Source organism: Opisthorchis viverrini, assembly GCF_000715545.1.
Source record: "Opisthorchis viverrini unplaced genomic scaffold opera_v5_70, whole genome shotgun sequence".
NCBI classification, from domain to species: Eukaryota; Metazoa; Platyhelminthes; class Trematoda; order Opisthorchiida; family Opisthorchiidae; genus Opisthorchis; species Opisthorchis viverrini.
This window is the reverse complement of record NW_008751726.1, coordinates 1,816,575-1,817,232: the sequence shown is the minus strand read 5'-3', so window position 1 is coordinate 1,817,232 and position 658 is coordinate 1,816,575. Positions and strand designations below refer to the sequence as shown.

The 658-nt window shown below is 53.3% G+C and overlaps 1 protein-coding gene across 1 annotated transcript in view; it reads right to left on the bottom strand.

The window, feature by feature from the left end:
• The window catches only part of T265_04344 (hypothetical protein), a gene marked incomplete at both ends in the record, with an annotated part of 8,095 nt that extends 7,763 nt beyond the window's left edge, over positions 1-332 (bottom strand). The window contains one exon of the mRNA XM_009169053.1: positions 48-332. Within this exon, the coding sequence (XP_009167317.1) occupies positions 48-332 (285 nt within the window). The remainder of the gene's footprint in view (positions 1-47) is intronic.
• Positions 333-658: the final 326 nt, after the last annotated feature.

Sequence of the window (658 nt, the reverse complement as noted above, 5' to 3'; positions counted from 1 at the left end):
GGCAGAGGAGGTAGCAGGTGAAGAGTGGGAATTTGTGGATTTTGCACAGGCAGGGGCGTTACAATACCAGGCTTTGATAGTAGGTGTTTGAGCCCGAGGGCGCGCTTTGGTGGAAAAGGGCGAAGTGTCATTAGGTCGGGGGGTCTGAAGCGAGAGACTCTGTTCCCATCTTCAATTGTGGCACCGGATAGGGGCTGGAAAGATTCTGCGTTCAACAGCACAGGGGTGAATTTCTTTGGTGCAATTGATGTTTGAGGAGGCACAGGCGGGTATCCAAGGGTAGGAGTGGAGGGCTCATGGTCAGGAAAATGAGATACAGGCCTGGTGACCATTGTGAGGGTCTGTGTGGCTTCCGGCCGCAAGTTGTCGTGACGGTATGGCGGGCTTTGGCGAGGAGCGATTCCAGGATAATGTGGGGCTGTGCTTCAGCTTCGAGTTTTAGAGGATAAGGGGTCAGCTCCGGTATCTGGGGGAGTAGCTATAATACCGATTGGTTTGGAGCAGGCTGTACTGATGTCGAGTACGGAGGGGTGTTCAGCGGAACTGGAGGGGATTTTAAAGGAGGCCGGACCAGTTGACAGGTCCGGTAAGTCATTGGTTGAATCTGGCGTTCTCCGACAGCTATGTGCAGATGTATCCCAGGTGATATGACTTTCAC